Consider the following 17,897-nt stretch of genomic DNA (forward strand, 5'->3'; position numbering starts at 1 on the left):
CTTTCTCCCCCAAAAAAACAAAAGCTAAGGACCCCTGAGAAAGCTTTGCTTTCATTATATAGACACTGTGCCACCCTTTTCTTCCTTTTTTGAAAAAATTGGACTGAAGTTGGGGTGTATTTCCTGGAGCAGTAGCAGCCATTTTGTGACTGATCATGAAGGAGAATTTAAGAAAATCACAAAGATCTTGGCTCTGAATCCCTGGATTGCTACCCTGGACTGCTATCACCCCAGACTCCCTATGATATGACAGACAATTAAACCCCTATTTTAAGTTATATATATTTGATTTTGTTTTGTTTTTTACATGCATCCAAATGCAATCCCTAATTAATTTAGATACAGCCTACAGATAAGGCAGTCCATGTTCCCAAAGGAGAGGGCTCTGGGTTGTCCATCATCAGTGTATGTCAATGGGGGAAATCTCTTAAATAGAAATAAACTGTAACATCAGATTGATTTTTGTGTTAAAACACACTTAACACACTGAGCCGTGCTTGGGGTTTCTACCTCTTTCTCTGCTGTGTCCGCTATGGTGGCGGTGAGCAGTCAAAGTTAGCATGGCGCAAGGGCTGCAAGGTGTGCTGAGGACCAACCTGGGGCCTAAGGACACGATGAAGATGCTTATTGCTGGTGCTGGGGATATCAAGCTTGCTAAAGATGGCAATGTGCTGCTTCATGAAATGCAAATTCAACACCCAACAGCCTCCTTAATAGCAAAAGTAGCAACAGCCCAGGATGACATAACTGGAGAGCTACTGAAGCAAGTGGATCTCTACATTTCTGAAGGTCTTCATCCCAGAATAATAACAGAAGGATATGAAGCTGCAAAGGAAAAGGCACTTCAGTTTTGAGAACAAATCAAAGTAAGCAAAGAGATGGACAGAGAAACACTTATGGATGTGGCCAGAACATCTCTGCATACTAAAGTTCATGCTGAACTTGCTGATATCTTAACAGAGCCTGTAGTGGACTTCTTTTTGGCCATTAAAAAACAAGATGAACCTATCGACCTTTTCATGGCTGAGATCATGGAGATGAAACATAAATCTGAAACAGATACGAACTTAATCAGAAGGCTTGTTTTGGACCATGGGGCATGACATCCTGATATGAAAAAGAGAGTAGAAGATGCATACATCCTCACATGCAACATGTCATTAGAATATGAAAAAACAGAAGTGAACTCAGGCTTTTTTTTTTTTTTTTTTAACGAGAGTGCAGAAGAGAGAAACTAGCAAAAGCTAAAAGATTCATTGAAGGTAGAGTTTAAAAAAAAAATAGAACAAAGGAAAGTCTGCGGTGATTCAGATAAAGGATTTGTTATTAATCAAAAGGGAATTGACCCCTTTTCCTTAGATGTTCTTGCAAAAGAAGGCATAGTAACCCTGTGCAGAGCTAAAAGGAGACATATGGAGAGGCTGCCTCTTGCTTGTGGTGGGGTAGCTCCAAATTCTTTGGATGACCTAAATCCTGACTGTTTGGGGCATGCAGGCCTTGTCTATGAGTATACATTGGAAGAAGAGTAGTTCACCTTTACTGAGAAATTTAACAATCCTCGTTCTGTCACATTATTGGTGAAAGGACCAAATAAGCACACACTCACTCAAATCAAAGATGCAATAAGAGATGGCCTGAGGGCTGTCAAAAATGCTCTTGATGATGGCTGTGTGGTTCCAGGTGCCAGTGCCGGTGCAGTGGAAGTGGCAATGGCAGAAGCTTGGTTAAATATAAGCCCAGTATAAAGGGCAGGGCCCAACTTGAGTCCAAGCATTTGCAGATGCATTGCTCATTATTCCCAAGGTTCTTGCTCAGAACTCTGGTTTTGACCTTCAGGAAACACTAGTAAAGGTACAAGCAGAACATTCAGAATTAGGTCAACTTGTAGGTGTAGACTCGAACACAGGTGAGCCAATAGTAGCAGCAGAAGTAGGCATATGGGATAACTACTGTGTCAAGAAACAGCTTCTGCACTGTGAATGCTACGAACATTGTACTGGTTGGATTGTGTGAGCTGGAATGTCTTCTCTAAAAGGTTGAATTGAAGCTTCCCTTGTATCATCTGAATCATGAAGAGTTGACAGATGATCCTAAGACTATAGCTATGGAGTTTTTGTCCAAGCATCAAATGACTTTCAAAGGAATTTTTTTCCCAATATTAAAACAGGACATTGGCATCTTTTCAAATTATGAAGTTCTGAAATTATAGTTTTTTTTTAATTGCACTGAAGTATACACTTATAAAGCAAATCATTTTTAACCCAGTGAACGGATTTTACTTTAGCTATGGTAGCATAAATTTACATGCTAGATAAGCGTGTATTATCTACCTTGTTATTAAGTATCCTTCAACAAATTTTAATGGTTTAAAAAAAACACACACTTAAAAATTCTCTAAAGCTAAACAAGTTAGGCAAAAGAATTTTTTAAACAATATGAACAATCTAATAGTTGTACCTGAAGTGTACTTTTAATATTTAAATAACTCTTCCCCAGATGAACTAAAGACTGCTGATGGCACTCTTAGAAAAAATGTTAAAGAAAAAAAAAAACTGGAAAGATCATGACTTTTAACTGGATTACAACAGGGAAGCGATGAATCTCACTGTCCCTACTTTAGAAATGAAGAAACTAAGAATCAGAATCAGCACTTATGCAAAATATACTCTTTAGAATAAAAACCCAGCTAATTGATAAGAGAGCAAAGCCTCTAAGATGAAGGGGAAGAAAAAAAACAACCAGGGAAAAGACCATTTATTATTGCTCCTCTGATTACAGAAATATTTCTTACGTGGATGCAGGCTCTGTTTTAACAGTTTGAAAATAAATAAAAGGTCTTGGACCCTCTCCCTCCAGCTGATTCACAAATCCCAATAGCTCTATAAGAATGAAATGTCATTCCATTGAGCGTTCTGGCTTTTGTTTCAAGGACAGAGCAAAGACAGAGATGGGCATGAGTAGATGGACTCTTCTGAATTTTTGTGCCTTGCTATATGGTCTTAACCTCAGTTTCCTTGTCTGTGCTCAGCCCACCCCATCCATAATAATAACTCCTATTTCTTGTTTGATCTCACCACGCATGCTAAATGGAAAATTATCGAGAATAATTGAACAATGACAAGAATGAAGAACCAAATAGCGACTTCAGATATCAGGAAATGTGTGTGTCTGTGCCCTAATACCACCTTCACTGCAGAGTCGTGGAAATGGGGCACCCGCCTCCAAGGAGCAAGGGTACAGCCTGGTCCAGAGAGGAGAGCCCTCCCCACCCCCCGGGGGGTCTCTGGAGATGAGCTGGGAGGGGGCCACTGAGCAGAAAAGCCAGAGCTGGGCGCTGCAGGGGAAGGGCAGGGTCGGGTTACAGGGTGACCCACAGAGAAAAGGATTAGGTGGAGGGACCAAAAACACTTTCTTCTAAGGATTTTTTTTTTTTGAACTCGGATACATCCTTAGATGTTGATCAGGTAGTCTTCTCAGTCCACCCATGGTTAGATCTATCAATTTTGTACATGGACCTGATAGAACAGAAGGAAAAGCAAGGGGCAAATAGAGGTTTCTGTTTTATCAGGATCTAATTTAAGGAAGTGACTGACTGGCACACAAAGCCCTGAGAGGGGAAGCAGTGCAAGGAGCGTTTCCTTGGGCTTAGCGAGCATGCGCCTCTACTCTGGGAGTGGCCATCATTAGTGTGGGTTCCCTCAACCTGCTGTTTCACAGTTTTCTGATTGAAGCGGCCTGTGGCCGAGGAAGTAAATAATGTAATTTCCACATTTTTCTTAGATTACTCCCTGCACATCTGAGCTGTGCTAAAATGCGCAGTGAGGATCAAATCCCCCCAGTGGGAACTGCAAGATGGGCACTGTGAGGCTAGAATCGTACTGCGCCACTCGAAATGCCTGTTTGTGTGCTTCTGAACCTCTGATCCTAAGTGAACTCTGCTAAATTACCCAGAGCAATCCACCATGTAGCACTTAAAAAGGGTTTTTAAAAGAACACATTTCAAAGGCCATTTATTGCCTTCTTCCCTTTTGGATTCTTTCACCTGATTATCCTTTGCTCCAAGGATTTCTAAATATTGTCACCTCTTAAAATCAACCTCCTCTTCTTGCTGGATGCACACTCCTGGCCTGTGTGCTGTGGAGAACAGCCGCCAACCCCTGCTTTCCCAGAATCCCAGCCTGGGTGCTAATTGTTCACTGGAGTTGGAATGGGCAGAAATGAGAGGAAACTCTTTTGGTCATAGAGAGGAGGGTACACTTGTTATTTGTAGCTGATCACATCTTCTGGATGCCTGCCCTTTTTAGATAAGGTTCCACAATTGTAGTCCCATGTTCCCAAAGTAAAAACTACATTTCCCAGCTTCCCTTGAGACTAGGTTCCCCCAGTCAGACACACCCATCAAGACTGATTTGGAAGTGAGCCTCAGGTGAGAAGAGTCTTTGAGGGAGTGGGCACAGGTGGCGGCTGTGGAGGAGTGTGCAGCCCCAGGCAGTTCCCAGAATACTTCCAGTAGCAGTGAATGCAAGAGACAACTCATCAACTGCACTGAACTTGCAGGTTGAGCCTTTACCCGTTTCTCTGGCCTTTCCTACCTAATACACTCTGATAAATTCCTCCTCTTCTATTTGAGCTGCACTCAGCAGATACTGTTATCTGCAGTTAAGAACTTCCTGACCCACTAGACCCACACAGCGATGTGATGTGCCTCCACTTGCCAACTAGGGATCAAGACAGCAATCCTTGTAGGGAAAAGTACACCAAATAGAGAGACTCGAATAACAGCCAGGGCTTGGTACAGCAGAGCCCTGCAAGGTCGGGACAGCTAAGGAAGCTATTCTGTCCGAACTCATGGAGAAAAATGTTTGCTGCAGAAACACAGGATCACGTCTGCTCTTGAGAGGGAACCAAAGAAGTGACAGGCTGGGGGGGGCGTTATTCTAGGAGCACTAATTGCCCCTGTCCCAGAGCCTTTCTCTCCTTGCCTGAAAAGCCACCATTCTTGATAGTTTCCCCTATGTTGCAAAGATACTTTTCAATTTTGAGTGTCATATTGGAGGGCAAATCCCTTCACCATCAGGCTGTAGTTGACCCAGCTCAGGGTCACGTTCTTGGGAAAGAGACCCAGGAGGGTGCCAGGGTAGGGAACCGAGGCTTTGAACAAGAAGGTGGTAGGACCCTGAAAACGTATTTCCCACATTTTCCCAGCAAACTACAAATAGTTTGAATAGTTTGAATCCCAGTTCTCTTTACTGTGTGACTTTGGGCAAGTCACTTGATGTTGCTAATCCTCTGTTTCCTCATCTGTTAAGTGGGAATAATATGGCATAATGCCTGGTGCATGGTAAGACTGATGCAATGGGACTTAAGCGATGAATAGGGTTTCAGCCTCCAGCCAGTGGTTATGACAAAGGGAGTGTGCACTCCTAGAAGCAGCCTTAGGAAGGCTATAAGCCACTGTAAGGGGTCAGTCCGTGGTTGTCAGAAGAGAGAACTAAAAATTCATTCCAACTTAATCAAAGAGCATGCAAGCATAATATCAAGCTGTTCATTAAGCTTGGCCACACTGTCCTCTCGCTTAGCATTGAAATAAGAGCACTACCTGCCCTTTAGAAAATGTGTTTAAACTTTTATTGTAAATGGTTATAGGTCAAGGGGCCTGAATCTAATTTACAAATAGCCTAGATGTAGGACTGGTAAAAAGCATTACTTGGAAGACTCTTTTTGGCAGTTGTTCCCAGCAAATAAATTCAACAAGAAGATGGATGCTGCTTGAAAATCATGAATTTAGTCAAGGTTCAAAGGAACAAGAATAGTTAGGTGTTTTGCTCAAAGGAAACCTTGATGATCCAATAGCATTGATGCTTGTAGAACAGTCTCTTAAGGGTTTTGGTCTGCTGCTTTGAGAGGCTGTCATCGTCCATTCAGCTGGGGGTGCTTTCCTTCACGGTGAGAACCTGGAGTAGTGAGCCCACCAACTTTTAAAAAAACAAAGTGAAGCAAACATAGTTAGTGATGCTGAAACCTAATACTAGAAATAAATCCATTCCCAGTAAACCATCAGCATCATTTGGGAACTTGTTAGAAAGGCAGATTCTTGGGTTGGCCCCAGACCTGCTAAATTGGAAATTTTGGGAGTGGGCGCAGCAATCTGTGCTTTAACAGGCCTTCCAGGTGATTCTGATGCATGTTAATACTTGTGAAAGAGAAATTCCCCTTTTTTTTGAGCCACTGTATTTTGGGGTCTTTTTGTTATATCACCCCAACTTGCACCCTGATACAATTACTTAGGCATATTTTCGACCAACATTGGAAATTAAATGCATTATCTGCAGTTTATTGCTAAAATAACAGCTAGGAAGGAGGAATGTTAAATTTTCATTCTTATTTTGCTTACTTTGGCAGTACCTCTTTACACAAATCAAAGCTAGTTTCTGAATTACCCAATTACATGTTATAAACCTCTGACTGTAAATGATAGTAGAGTGGGCAACTTGGGAAGAGAAGCTAATTTGGATTTCCACCAATTCTAAATTTATTGTGGTTTGCTTGTAGTGGCTTCTGCTTAAATTAACTAAGACTGAAAAAAGAATGAGGAGCTATAATTTAAAAATATTTCTTTACTCCCATACAGTACCCTTTCCCCACTGAGATGAGAAAACACTTTCCATCCAGACTGTGGCTTATTACTCTGCCCGAGATTCTCTGGCAATTCAGATTCCCCAGTGTCCAGACCAGACAGTCCTTTCTAATAAAGGAACTACTGATAATCTCAGGGATGTTGTTACAGCAAATTGAGCTTTGCGGCTCAGTTGTTTTGACGAGGGTGCTGATGAGGCCAGGGCCTCGGGTTCAATTCCCACCCAGACCAATTAGCTTTGCTTTCCTGCCTGAGCCCAGGGGCTGCCCACTCGACTGAAGATGCTGCCATCCGTTTGCCATAAGGGCCAAGAACAAGCTGAAGAAGTGAAAAAGGATCCCTAAGAGTCCCCCGTTGGCTCACAATATTGAAGCCAGGAGGTTTGGCATAAGGGAATAGAAGTAAATGTAAATGAAAAAATAGTTGTATAGCCTGGGAAAATCAAGGCCCTGGAGGCAATGGTGGCCCAGATGGGTGGAAGCGAGGGGGCATATTTGGAGTGGGGGCTGGCTGTACTCTGCTCCATCATAGAAACAGGCAGGGCAACCAGAGGATTAGTAGTTATTCTTGATTGTGTGTTGCTTTTTCTACATGTGGATTTTTTCTTGGAGCATTTCAAGTATTAGGAAGTACTGGTTTAATGGGACAGATAGAATAGCCTCTCAAAAGTGAGGACAAACTTGCACATTTGCTTCCTTCCTATGACAGTCTCATTCCCTGCCCTCATTTTTCATGTCCACCAATCAAAAGAGAAACCTCAGGCTGCAAAGAACAATGGGCTGGGTCTAAATTACAGGGAACACAGAAGCTCATGTAAACCCACATTGAAAGTCAGAACAACCCACAGCCAAGTCCAGGATTATGGATTAAGCCCTGGAGCTGATCCGAACACTGTTTCATGTTGTAGAAACCACAGGATAAAAGTTCTGTTAATTGAATAATAGAATTAACAAGTTTATGAGAAGGGCACAATTAGAATAAAGATTACGGTTAACATTGAAAGTTATTAGTCTTCATGCTAATAAAGTTCTGGAGCTTGTTTGCCATGATATAGTAGTTTATATTCAGTGCACATTTACGTAAGTCTTTTCTTCATTAAGAAAATACCTTTATCATCAAGATAGGAAAATGCTCGGAGTTGCTTACTACAGCTGTGGGAGAGTGTACAACAGGACTTGATGTTTTATTACTGAAATGGGAGAAGACTGCATATGTGGATAGTTTTTAATTTTGAGAAAAGTCCTTCGGTCTCTGAAAACTCCTAATTCTGGCAATGCTAGGCTAAGTTACTAAGCTTCTAACACTGAGATGTATATGGGTTTCTAACAGCACTATTCTCTTGGAAATCCTTCTTTTTGAAAAAGATCTAAGGTGTTTTCAATTTCTATGACAACACATTTTCATTGAGGCAGAATTTCCAAAGCAAGAGGAGTGATAAACTGTTCTGGTCTATGAGAAGACTAAACTAATTGTCAACTCTGTATTTCATATTACTGGAAAATATATCCAAAAGAATGAACCCATGTGTGCGTTAACTAATTATTCAACGAGATGGAATGAAATGGGATGGGCTTTCCAAGCTTGGTAAAAAGAACAAAGCATGAAAAGATACAGTAGAAAATCAAGGCCTGATTATAAAAATGGCTTTCCTTTCAGCTCACATTGTATACAGGCAAATATTGCCCACTTTGAAACAGTCACTCTCCGTGGTTGCCTCCTGAGTCCTATAATACCTGTGTAGCTTTGGAGCTATTCTTTTATAATTGCCTTCAAAGATTCCAGAATATTCTTCTAAACCTGGTGGGAAAATTTTGATCCTCAAGGAGTTAATTTCTTCAAAATATTCCGAAGATATGTAGAGCCAGTACAGGGAATAATTCAAGTTAGTTAGTACTCTTTGGTTAAAAAAATGAGAAGCTATTAACAAAATGATTGTGTGTGGGAGGGTATATTTTATGACTGGGCTGTGAGGATAAGTCCATTTCAATATGTATAAAAAGTATTTCAGAGGCTTTGGAGGTGGCGATTGTTGTTACTCTTCAGAAAAATAAAAAGGATACTGCTGTTGGACATTCATTCCCAGACACTCCAACAAAGCACTTGACCAAGACGATGCCTTTCCCACAAGGGGCTGAGAAGTCGATTACAAATCCACGAAGCCCCCTGACCTGTGTGGTCCATCAACAAAGAGGGGAAGGGAGCTGATCAAATAACACCTACGGTACAGTGCTTCTGCTGCAAGAGAATCATTTTGGACTAGCTACTTAACTCTCTATTTGTTGATTTAATTCTGATTTTTTTCCTGAAGAAAGGCTGCTTAGAAACTTTCTCTCTAGATGCTTTATGCAACTAATGAACTTTTATTTTGCATTGTGCATATGAAATCCACACTAGACTCAAGAATAGTGAAAAACAAAGCCTTATTCCAGAGAAGTCAGCTGGGGCTTAGCAAAGCCAGTCCTGAGCTTTTTGTGAAGGGCATCAATCAAAGAGTTAACCAAGAAAGTGTGAAGGTGCAAGCTCTCCAAGCACTGAGTGGGAAGTGATATTAGTCATTGTCAGAAGCCACGAGAAGCAAGGCCAGCTAAAGCAGCCTGCATCCTTCATATTTAAGATCAATGAGGAACATTCCCCAGGAGAGGACTCACAAGGAAGCAGATTGTCTAAGGCAAACTAGCACAGGCTCGTGTGCTGCTTCCACCAATGACAAGCTATGTGACTAGTCCCAGCTTCCTCACTTCTAAAGTGGAGAGAATAACAGGGTCTTCCCCAGAAGACTGCTGTGAGCATAAACCGAGAAAATGGAGGTAAAATGTTCATCCCAGTACTTGAATTATAGCAAATACTCAATAAAAACCAGCTCTTATTATTTTATTGCAATTATTTTGCTTTTTATAATTTCATAGAAACTTTTTAAAAGTCACCTCATTTTGCAGTTACCTTACTTTCTCCCTACAAATTTTATTTTCACCTTTATCCTGCTTGTCCTTTGCATTGAAATAATGCCAATTTGTTATTTTCCCTACCCTTTATAAAATCATATATAGGGTAAATCAGTGGACCTCAGATATGTTCACAAATTTTGAAATATTAGGATGAAACTTGAACTAGGAAATCTTGGAAAAATTATGAAGAAATACTACTTTGTATAAAAGCTAGTAAGGACCTAGGGCCCAGGGCCCTGCCCCACCTACGTGACTAGGCTACAGGGGCCCCCCTCCAAGGGGTGGTGGTGGTGAGGGGCATTAAAACTTCCCTCCACTAATCTTTGTTAGTAACCAAATCTCACGAGACCTGACTCATTGTAGCCAAATCTGGCGAGAAACTCATTGTCACAAACCTTTATAAGCGGCCCCCTCAACCTCTGTGCAGAAAGCTGACCTCACTTTCCTAACCTGCCACTGGCAAGGAGCCTTTTCTAAGTCCCTAATTAAACTCATGGGTAACTCTGTGCCCAGCATGTTCTTTGCTCTTGGGACTAATCTGGGTTGGAACAGCTAGCAAACGAGAATTCTCTTCTAAAAATCTCTGAATAGGCTCTTTCTCCATTTGTGTTCATCAAAAGTAAACATATGTGTAGACCCATGGGGATTTACACAAATAATCTATGACCTCACTATCAAAATATTCTGGTAGGACCTGGCAGTTAAGCAATTGGGCATTAATGGGATATTTTTTGGTTTATTTCTTAAGTGAAGTTTAGAACCAATACACTTTTGATATGCTAAATATTCTATTAGGTCAAAAAGAAAGGTAGCATGAGCATTGTCTCATAATTTGCTTTGCATGCATTGGTGTTAGCCTAATGCAGTGGCTGTGCTGGCCTGCAGCACAATTTTAATCTCCCCTTCTCAAGCTGCCCCTTCCTTCCTCCAACTCTCCCCTGTGCCACTTCCCCCACCCCCACCTCCACAGTGTAGTAGTTTTACCTTCTTCTTTTGAACCTACATCTTTAAATTTGCTGCCATCCTCTGAGTCCCAGGTAGGCTGGCGATTGCCCCGGGGCTGGCGCTGGGGTGGCTGACCACTTCTGTTCTCCTCTGCTTCCATGAGGCCAAGCAAATTCCTTGCAGCTTCTTCCCACCGAAGGTCCTCCCTCAGGTTCCTTCCCTCGTAAACATATGGGGTCTCTCCCATGCTCTTTTTCCCCATTAAGTGCCCTGTAAAAAAACAAAAACAAAACAAAACAAAACAAAAAAAACCCCCAAAACCCAGAATGCCACAAATTCAACCAAAGGAAATGAATTTAAAAGGACATCAATTATTTTTGTGGTACTTCCTCCTAAATGGAGAATAAATAGCATTTTATTATTAGAAGTTAGTTTATAAAAGACTGATTTTTCTCCTTGTTCAAAAATGTGCAGTGACCTGGGCTGAATTCAGAAATGCCACAGCCAGGGCCCTGGGTTTGGTCCCAGCACCCCTACTACCTAGCTAGGTGACCTTTGCAAGGTACTGAGTGTTCCCAGGCTTCAATTTTCTGAACTATAAAACGAACAGGTTGGGCTGGATGAACTCTACGGGAACTTCCACATCTAAAATTCAATCAATTCTGTGTACACTGAACTCTATTCCCAACTGAATGATGGAGGTTAAACCTCTTCCCCAGTCAATTCTGAACTGCTGCTGCTGCTGAAAATAAAAGTTTCAATGCTTTTCTTTGTGTGATGAAAAAAAGGGGAAAGGTGTTGCTTTCCTCTTATCTGTAATACAAATGCACCAAAGGAATTTTTCATTTAAACTTCCTTAAACTTTTAGCTGAGATTGAACCTGGGAAAATTCACCTAGAAATTAGTTTGTGAAGAATGGAATGAAAAACAAGTTGAAATCAAGTTCTGACTAATTCTTCTCAGCTACATCAATACAGAATTTTTTTCTTGGATGTCTAAAATGGACAGTAATGCTCTAAGAGGCCTCCAGGGACATACATGCACCTTCCGTATAGTTAAGGAAAATCTGCTCTTACGGAAGCCAGACTACTGAAAACATAGAAATTAGTGTATGAAATCAGAAGCATAGCAGACGGTCAGAAGTGAGCATGGAATTCAAAATCTGTATTCTTAGCACTTTAGCTGTGGCTTAAACAAGCTTTGTAATTTCTCTAATCTCTCTGTAAGCGGGTTTTATAGCACTTTTGAATTTCTAATATTAAGAAATCTATGGTGCTTTTTATTTAAAGCTCATACTGAAAGAAGTCTGAGGTTCCAATCATTGACTGGCATTAGAAGTATTTAAGGCAAACCTCATGGGAGATAATATTTGAAAGACCTTCAGTCTTTGAAAATGGAAAGAGGCCTCTTCCCATGGAGCTCTATCCACCAATGGTGTCTCCTTTCAAAGAAACTCTCACCGTGGCTTTATTGCTTTCGTTTGTATTAAAATGTGCAGATTACAGAATGTTTAAATGTGGGTTTTTTTATTTGATCCACATCATAGTAAGTTTGGTGAAAATGAGATCTGCCAAAGGTCACACAGTGTAAGCAAAAGTTCTAGAATTCAAATCACCTCACAGTCCAGGCTCTTACCATGTTATACTGCCTTTGAGGGTCTTTTAACTTTCCGAAGAATATAATGCAGTTAAAAATCATTCTGGGGTCTGGAAATAAGGATACAGTCTTCAAAAGGCTTTCTAATGTTATAAAAAGGAACGGGGATCATATTTCAGTAGATCATGACTCCTTATGTGACTCAGAAAAATCGATGCTGTGAATAGTGGGGAGCCTTAAAATGAGGTTTTGCTGCATTGCAGTGTGAACCTTTGCCAAGTCATTTATGACACGACCCTGTACACAATTCCAAGACTGTCTTGAGAACGCTGTCACAGTGGAAGGATCGGAATTCTGAAGGATTGGTTCCTGACTTATCTGCTAGGTCAATTTGGTGCCCAGATATCCACTAAATAACCTTACATTCAGCCATAATGGTGATTATGTTGCACAACTTCCCAGGAAGTAGTGAAGCATTTGGCTTTATTTATAAGGAGGAAATTAAATCATGGTGATAGGAAAGCAGGATTAGAACACTGATGTGCCCTCCCTAATTGCCTATCATCTAGTTAGGATGCTGGAAATGAGAAAGGCATTATTGCCAGCGACACATGGGGGCAATGGAAGTATACGTATATATTTTTTACAAATAAGATCTTCATTTTTGTTATGCCTGCATAGTTCTGTTGACTTTTCTGAAATGGGAAGATAAAGTGATCCTGCGTTCTGTGATTGATTTAACACAGATCCTTGTGACGTTGCACTGGATATTAATATTTGCATGCATGATGGGGTGAAGCATTTAGCCTCCCACCCCGAGGTTCAGAGACTCACTATGAACTAAAAAGCATCCTCTATAGCATCCCAGGGAAGCACTCTTTCTCTGGGTCTTATTTTACTTCTAAACTGGCAACTGGCAACAAACATTGTCTCCATGGAAACATTGGTGCCCACTTCCACCTCTCCCCCATTGTAGTTTGTCATGTATCCATATCAAAATAACGAAGATCTCTGCATAAACAAAAGACAGGAAACCCTGCCAGGAGAACAAAGCTTTTGTCTTTTTTAACCACTTAAAGATACTACTGAAAGACAGATGTGAAACAAATTTTCTCAAAGTAAAAACTTGAAAATTATCCTAAGGAAAACATATATTAACATGACGAGCACTCCCAAGAGCTAATTTTTCTGGAGACACACCAACTCTTTCACAGTTTCCGGGGCAGCACTAAAATGGCAAACCATTCTGGTGTTTCAGAATTCAACCTCCTGGGCAAGCCTCACATCACAGTCAGAGCCAAAACTAGGAATGTTTGGAAGCACAGGGGATGTTCACCAGTGTTAGACTTTGAAATCTATTTTCATCTCTCAAAATATTTTCATGACCGTCCAGCTAGATTAAGAACATGTTACGTTTTCAAGCTGCTAACTTGTTTTCCATTGCTATACCATGCTTCCTTCAGCTGGAGGAAGTAATTCACTCACAAACCTGGAAATGTGTGCTGACAGCTTCCTTGCGGACATGAGTGTGTAGCTTTAGCTTGATATAATTAAAATGGAATGCCCTGTCTTCATGGTTGGGGAGGATAGGTATTTGCTTGGGAATAGGTGAAAGCGCAGTTTAAAATCTAACATCATTCATCCTTGCCAACGCTCATACTGCAACAGAAGGCGTGTCTGCCCCAAACTAACTCTTTCTCAACCACAATGTATTTTTAGGCCCAAATGTGATTTTCTACTTCACTTCCCTTTTCCCCTCACTGTTCCTCAACTCTACCCAGCCAGCTAAGAGAGAAAAAGGAAAAAGAAGGCATTTGAGAACAAATAAGGAAACAATATCTAGGGTGTCCTCTGGTTGTTATACTTTAGGGTTAGGAATGCCCAAGGTCCACCAAGAAGGGTGACTAAATGTCAGATACCCTAAATGTCCAGGGACAGAATAACAGCAAACCAAGGTTGACTTGCACCAGAAGTAATAGGATGCTGGCTCTCTTGTCCTTGTGGCCTGTAAGGGTGACCCTGGTAAGCAGTCTTTTTAGAACAAACATACGGATGAGCAAAAAGAGAGGTTGGAAACCTGGAGGATTCATTCTACTTTCCCAGCCCACCAGATGGTTGGCTGGACCTCAAAACCCCACCTGTGGTCTGAATTCACAGATACCCTTTTTAGGAAAAGTGTCAGTTCTCTTTATGGCTTCTTTACCAGCTTCTACCTATCCCTCATTCTCAAAATGCAAGGTTTCATCGATCCCAGCCTCTTCTGGGCATCAGACCTGGGGCCAGTGTCTTCCTCAGACATCACACATACTGTCACCCCTGGGGCTGCCAAGACTTGACAAGTGATTCTTTTAGCAACGATGAAAACTACTGTATTGCAATCCAGATTTCTCTGATGAAGCCTATGCAATACACACCACACAGGGGAGCTGAGGACTCCACGATGCCAGCCCTGCCCATAAATTCTTCCTCCTCCTGGCAACCAGAATCTGAGTTGGTTGGTATTTGATTTTCCAGATACTTTTCCAAAATACCTTCCCCTGCTCCTAAGTGGCTAACGAAGAAAATAGTTAAATACACACACACACACCTTAAATCTGGCTGCATGGTCGGGGTAAGGGGGGGAGGTTTCTGAGGAAGTTGGACGTTTTGCATTTGTGGGAGGCTGTGCTTGGCGAGGCCAAAAGCCCCGGGATGATGTTGGGTGCAAAAGGCTGCAGGGCGCTACTTGCCTTCCAGAGCTCAAAAGCTGTGGGTGCGCCTTCGGCAGATGCCAGACCCCAAGGGCGCCCTGCCCACTTGCTGCGCGATTCTTGTCTCCGGGGTTCCAGGGAACTTCCAAGCCAATGCCCGGGAAAGCAGGACTTGTTGGCCAAGTATAAGGGGAGAGGAGCAAGGAGAGAGGGCAAAGTCGAGGATCCAGAGAGGAATTGAAAGGAACAGGAACTCAGAGAGTTCAGAGATCATCTTGGAGAGTAGGTACAATTCCAGGAGCGCTAAGCCAGCTCGATGGAAAAAAAGAGGTTGAGCAAAAGGGCAGGGAGAAGAACATCGCTGCCAAAGGAAGAGAAGGACTGAGAAAATGCAGGAGAGTCAAACAGGTGGGTTTTAGGCACTGCTATCTGAACAGATTTGAAACCCGGGCGGGCACGCGGCGCCTGGGATCTCCACACCTGTGGCTTTACCCTACGCGAAAGTGGAGCCTGGCTTCTAGCCCACGCCGGGCGGAATCGTAGGCCACAGGACCGGACCGGACCAGTGCTCCGAGACGTGTTTAGCGGCCCCGCTCTCCAAGTCGTTTAAGGAGAGAATCGTGCCAGACAGGGTTAAGGCTGGGCGGATAAAAGGAGGCGCTGGGTAGGTGCGGAGCATGGTGATCTCCGTGGAGAATTTGGTCTGGAGAGCAGAGCGTGGGCTCTGGTGCCCCGGGGAAAAGGACGAGACGAACAGACGGGAAAACGTGGGAAAGGACCAGGGAGCCACTTGGAGTAGTGAGGGACGGACGGACGGGCTTCCCAGGATGGGGATGGATGGGGTGGAGTTTGGGGAGAATGGGACGGTGTTTCGGTAGAAGGGTGTGCGTAAAACCAGCCCCCCAAACCGGGTCCTTTTCCTGCTGAAACATGGGATACCGGTACCCTCTGGCTGGCGGGTTCCCCGAGGACACTCACCCACCGCCCAGTGGTTGCCGCGCGGGTACATCTTGGCCAGCAGGGTCCCTCCGCCCGCCGACGCCGGGGCCGCCTGCTCCCGGGGCGCTTGGCAGACGACCAGCGCCAGCAGGACGAGCGGGAGCTCGCGGCGGCGCATGGTGCCGGCGGGAAGCCCTCGGAGCGCCGCGGCCGGGCTGGGCGGTGAGTGCGCTCTCGCAGCGGGAGAAGCGACGGAAGAGCAGACCTCGGAGAAGAGCCGCTGCCGCCACCGCTGCTGCAGCCTCCTCGAGGGCTCTGATTTTATAGGGAAGCCCGGGAGGGGGGGCCGGGGGGCTCTTCCACCGCGGACCAGAGCGCTCTGACGTCTCCCTATTGCGAGCTGCGGCGCTGGGACGACGGTCTCCCCAAATCATCCATCTTCGCGCCGAGTGGTGAAGAGGCTGGCTGCACAGTGTTTGCTCTCCGTTTCCTTCATAGTCCCTCATCCCCGTCCCCACGCTGGAATAATTCCCCAACGCCTTCGCTCTAATACAATTAAGTGAAGTGAACCCACCCGGGAGCCTCCCGCCTCAGTTGCCTTCCGTTCCCGCAAGGGGGAGCGGTGACCCTGCGGCCTGATTCAGGGGGAGGGGGAAAGATAGAGAAAGGTGGGCACAAACAACGGATGCTTTCAGCTCTGCTGAAGGGGGCTTGGAACCGTAATTGCAAGGGACTTCTGATTCTCTAGGCTTCCCGCTTTCTGCGGGCTCTTGCCTTCGACTTGCAGAGTGCTCTCGCGCGGGTGCTCCCTCCTTCCCTCTCTCCCTCCTTCCCTCTCTCCCTCCTTCCCTCTCTCCCTCCTTCCCTCTCTCCCTCCTTCCCTCTCTCCCTCCTTTCCTCTCTCCCTCCTTCCCTCTCTCCCTCCTTCCCTCTCTCCGTCCCTCTCTCCCTCTCTCACCAGCAGAACCTCACCCCACCCCTATTTCCGGTGGTGCCCCAGCCCATTTTTCCATGAGATGGAGATTGGAGGAGAAAGGACGTGCTCTGTGAATAGAGCTAACGATAGTTTGGTTATGCCCATCACCTCTCAAAAGCAGTCTGCTTCCGTGTGATAGATGGAGAGGCTGCTTCTATGTGGATTTTCCTAGGCTGCCCCTACCAGAAAGCTCAGACTGCCCCTAAACTGCTGCATACACACTTCTCTAGAGTTGTTGGACTTTGTTCTGTTTTCAAATATGAGGAATGGTCACTGGCCCAACTCCTGAGGTTCCGAATGCCATGGATACAAAGGGGATGCGCACCATAGCAATAGGACAATAAATAGAAGCTGTGGGATGCCATTGCCCACGTTCTGGCTGCCAGAGCCGGTGGTGCGTTTGTGTGTTCCTGCAAGCAAATTCCTCACCAAGTGCTGATGAATTGCCTCTCGGCTGGGTCTCTAGTGTTCCATGTCAACACCGTGTTGATGCTGATGAGATTGAAATCCAATGTCTTTCTCTCTCCGAATATCTGGTGATGCAATATATTTGTGCCATTCTTGAATGATTACATATGTGCTTCTCATGACTGAGTGTGCTTGGGCTTGGAAGGATATTTCCGTGTGTGTGTCTGACTATAAGGAAAAAGGTAACTAGTTTTGAGATCACTATTAGCAGCCAAGAGAATAGAGTAATACTATCTTGAGGGAATGACCCAAGTGAAAACTGAAAGGAAAACACTAGCGATTGGCCAGGTCCCTCCCGAGTTCCTAGTCTCGGCAATCCATCCCCAGCCTCAGTCAGCGAGCAGGTGTTCCATGGCCTGCCAACCCACACTGGGCAGTGAGCTTGCCTGACCACAGGGACTTGGTCTTGTCCTCTGCAGGCCTTCAGAGGCCCTAGATCCTGATGGAGCTCAGTAAGTATCTGATGAATGAACAATCTAAGAAATGCTCAGGTCTAAATGACTTCCACCATTCCATGTCTTTGGAGGAACATTCATCACTAATCTCCCCGGATCAAGTTGTAGAAAAATGTCCTATCCCCTTAGTTAAATTGAGAGTATTTTAGAATTCTTTAAATGAAGTCTTCTCCTTTACAAAACCAAGGGAAAATCACCATGAAGATATTAAAGCACAGGGATGGTTCTCCAGAAATTGCAACAGGT

At 43.8% G+C, this 17,897-nt stretch overlaps 1 protein-coding gene and 1 pseudogene across 3 annotated transcripts; one reads left to right on the forward strand and one right to left on the reverse strand.

Moving 5' to 3' along the window:
- The first annotated feature begins 560 nt into the window (after positions 1-560).
- On the forward strand, positions 561-2,013 carry LOC119511245 (annotated as a pseudogene).
- Positions 2,014-5,658: 3,645 nt separating this feature from the next.
- On the reverse strand, positions 5,659-16,280 carry LOC119511751 (gastrin releasing peptide). Of its 3 annotated transcripts, none has more exons than XM_037806277.1 (3): positions 15,792-16,280; positions 10,586-10,797; positions 5,659-5,975 (listed from the first exon to the last, which is right to left on the reverse strand). In XM_037806277.1, the coding sequence occupies exons 1-3, from the start codon at positions 15,928-15,930 to the stop codon at positions 5,922-5,924; spliced, it is 405 nt and encodes a 134-aa protein (XP_037662205.1). In that variant the 5' UTR covers positions 15,931-16,280; the 3' UTR covers positions 5,659-5,921. The 3 variants fall into 3 exon arrangements, with proteins under 3 accessions (XP_037662205.1, XP_037662206.1, XP_037662204.1); XM_037806278.1 differs by having other exon boundaries at positions 5,659-5,954; positions 10,567-10,797; XM_037806276.1 differs by having other exon boundaries at positions 10,567-10,797.
- Between the last annotated feature and the right edge of the window lie 1,617 nt (positions 16,281-17,897).

The sequence above is a fragment of the Choloepus didactylus genome, chromosome 16, assembly GCF_015220235.1.
Source record: "Choloepus didactylus isolate mChoDid1 chromosome 16, mChoDid1.pri, whole genome shotgun sequence".
NCBI lineage: Eukaryota > Metazoa > Chordata > Mammalia > Pilosa > Megalonychidae > Choloepus > Choloepus didactylus.

Coding starts and splice junctions, on each gene's coding strand:
- LOC119511751 (XM_037806276.1), bottom strand. CDS start 15,930: ATGCGCCGCCGCGAGCTCCCGCTCGTCCTGCTGGCGCTGGTCGTCTGC. Junction 10,798..15,791: donor CGGCAACCACTGGGCGGTGG/GTGAGTGTCCTC, acceptor GTTTTTTTACAG/GGCACTTAATGGGGAAAAAG. Junction 5,976..10,566: donor TGTAGGTTCAAAAGAAGAAG/GTAAAACTACTA, acceptor TTTTTTTAAAAG/TTGGTGGGCTCACTACTCCA.